This window comes from Arachis ipaensis, chromosome B08 (genome assembly GCF_000816755.2).
Source record: "Arachis ipaensis cultivar K30076 chromosome B08, Araip1.1, whole genome shotgun sequence".
Classification (NCBI taxonomy): domain Eukaryota; kingdom Viridiplantae; phylum Streptophyta; class Magnoliopsida; order Fabales; family Fabaceae; genus Arachis; species Arachis ipaensis.
In genome coordinates this window covers 128,988,212-128,990,580 of record NC_029792.2, presented here as the reverse complement: position 1 = coordinate 128,990,580, position 2,369 = coordinate 128,988,212, and the positions used below count along the sequence as shown (strand labels likewise).

At 24.7% G+C, this 2,369-nt stretch overlaps 1 protein-coding gene across 1 annotated transcript in view; it reads right to left on the bottom strand.

Moving 5' to 3' along the window:
* Positions 1,002–2,369, bottom strand: part of LOC107611783 (palmitoyl-acyl carrier protein thioesterase, chloroplastic-like) — a 5,067-nt gene continuing 3,699 nt past the window's right edge. Inside the window, exon 5 of the mRNA XM_016313677.2 lies at positions 1,002–1,300. Coding sequence (XP_016169163.2) covers positions 1,037–1,300 — 264 coding nt within the window. The 3' untranslated portion in view covers positions 1,002–1,036. The remainder of the gene's footprint in view (positions 1,301–2,369) is intronic.

Sequence of the window (2,369 nt, the reverse complement as noted above, 5' to 3'; positions counted from 1 at the left end):
AGATTAAAAATTAATTCCTCACGAATCTAAATTTCATTTAAATATTTATTATTGGTCAATAAATTACTGCATACAAAAAAAATAAAATTCGAATTTCGATACTTGTTTAAGGTAGGGGTGAGCACGGGTCGGTTTGGTTCGGATTTAAGAAAAAATTAGAACCGAATCAATTAAAATGTAATTGGTTTGATTTGGTTTGGATTTGTATTTTTTTGTGTATGTACCTGAACCAAACCAATCCGATTAAAAACGTATTAGTTTGGTTCGGGTAATTGGGTACCCGATGACTTTGAAATTCATAAAAAAATCTAAATTTTTATTTTAAAAATTCAGCAAGTACAATAAACATGTAACATCAATAGAAATAATCCAAATATGTTAAACACCAAATACATTAAAAACTAAAAATATTAAAATTTAAACATATTAAACACTAAACACATTAAAATCCAAACATACTAAATACCAAACATATTAGAAGTTAAATACAAAAGTGTAATAAAAATATATTTTTTTTTATTTAATTAATATATGATCGAATTCACGGGTTAGTTCAGGTTCCGCACTCCCAGAACCGATACTCGAACCAATCACTAGAAATAGTTATCGGTTTGGTTTGGATTGGACCCAATTATCCATTGATTCCAAAATCAATTTAATTGGTTTAGTTTGGGTTCGAACGGATAATCGGATCACCCCTAGTTTAAGGGTGAGTGGACTAATCATACCACCAATTCAAATCGGTTAAATTCAATTATATACATTCATATATTTAGTTAATTAATGAATCGATAAAGAAGAAACAGGGCATAAATAATATAAGGAGTGCATTACTTTAATTTGTGAAGCAATTCCATTTTAAAACAAATAATGTAAAGTGTTAGCTATTATTATCAAGGTATACATGATTAATTTCCTAATACATATATATACATAAGGCACGTGACAGAAAAAAATAAAATATTTACAAATGTAAAGAAACAGACGAAGAGGCTATTGGAGTTAATTATTATTATTATATACATATATAATTAAATTAAATTGAATTAGCATAGTTCTTGAAATGCCATTCAGTTCTGGCTCTAACAACTTCAGGTCTTTGATCATCATCTAAAAGACGAAGCAAGTGTGTGAATTGCAAATTGCTGTTTACTTTTATATTGATGGAATTGTTTCCATGAATGAGCTTTGATGTTGGAGTCGCCATTGATTCCAACATGTTAGATTGTGTACACTCTCTCCTAAACTCCAATGTCATGCTTGTCATGTAATAATCTTCTAGCACTTTCATTGGCAAGGACTAATAAGAGAACCAAGTTATTAATAAATAATACATTGATTAATAAATGTAATAAAATATTAAGTAAAGTATATTTTTTTGTCTTTAGAATTGGTCAAAAATTTTAAAAATATTCTTAAATTTTGTTTTGTTTCAATTTTGTCCCACAGTTTTTTTATTTGTACGAAATATATTTCTAACGGCTAAATTTTCAAAAAATTTAAGACGGATCCAGTAATAATCACTACAACAATATAGATTATTTTTTAGGATTATTATGTGTAAAAAAAATTAAAATTCGTCAAAAACATTTTTTTACACTATTTTAACTATGAAAATATATTAATAAAAATTTTGTCAAAAATAGTATTTTTAACATATAATTAATTGTAAAAAAAAGTTTAAATCTTATTTTGATAAATATTGGCCGTAAAAAATAATTTGTTAGAAAAATTTGAGAATATATTTTTTGTGATACTTATTAACCGTCAAAAATACGATTTATTTTGACACTTATTGACCATAAAAAATTCTCAACAAAAATTTTTAACAAAGAATGAGATGAGATCTTGAAACTGAAAAATAAACTGAGATTTTGAAGATGAAGAATGAGTAGTATGATCCCAAACTGAAAGCAGTGTGATGCCAAAACTGACGGAACTCAACAAAGAAAAAGAATAATGGAGTAAGTTGAAAACAAATGAGTGTCAAAATTGAGGAATAATTTTCTACAATCAAATTATTCATCAAAAAAACATAGAGAATTTGACATTTATGATATTTGTTAAAAATATATATTAATTTTTACACTTAACTATGAGTGTTAAAAAAAATCATGTTAAAATAGCTCTCTTTTCTTGTAGTGAATGCATGACAATTATCTCTAGTTTATTTGTATATTGATGATTGGTCTTGTAAAATTATTGCTAAATTGGTCATAGATTTTTTAAAAAATTAGAGTATATTTAATGTAAGTTAAAAAATTTTAGAACAAAATTTAAATAAAATAAAATTTAAAGATATTTTTTAAATTTTTAATAAATTTTTAAAAATAAAAAATATATTTTATTTTAAAATATTTTGCATCTGA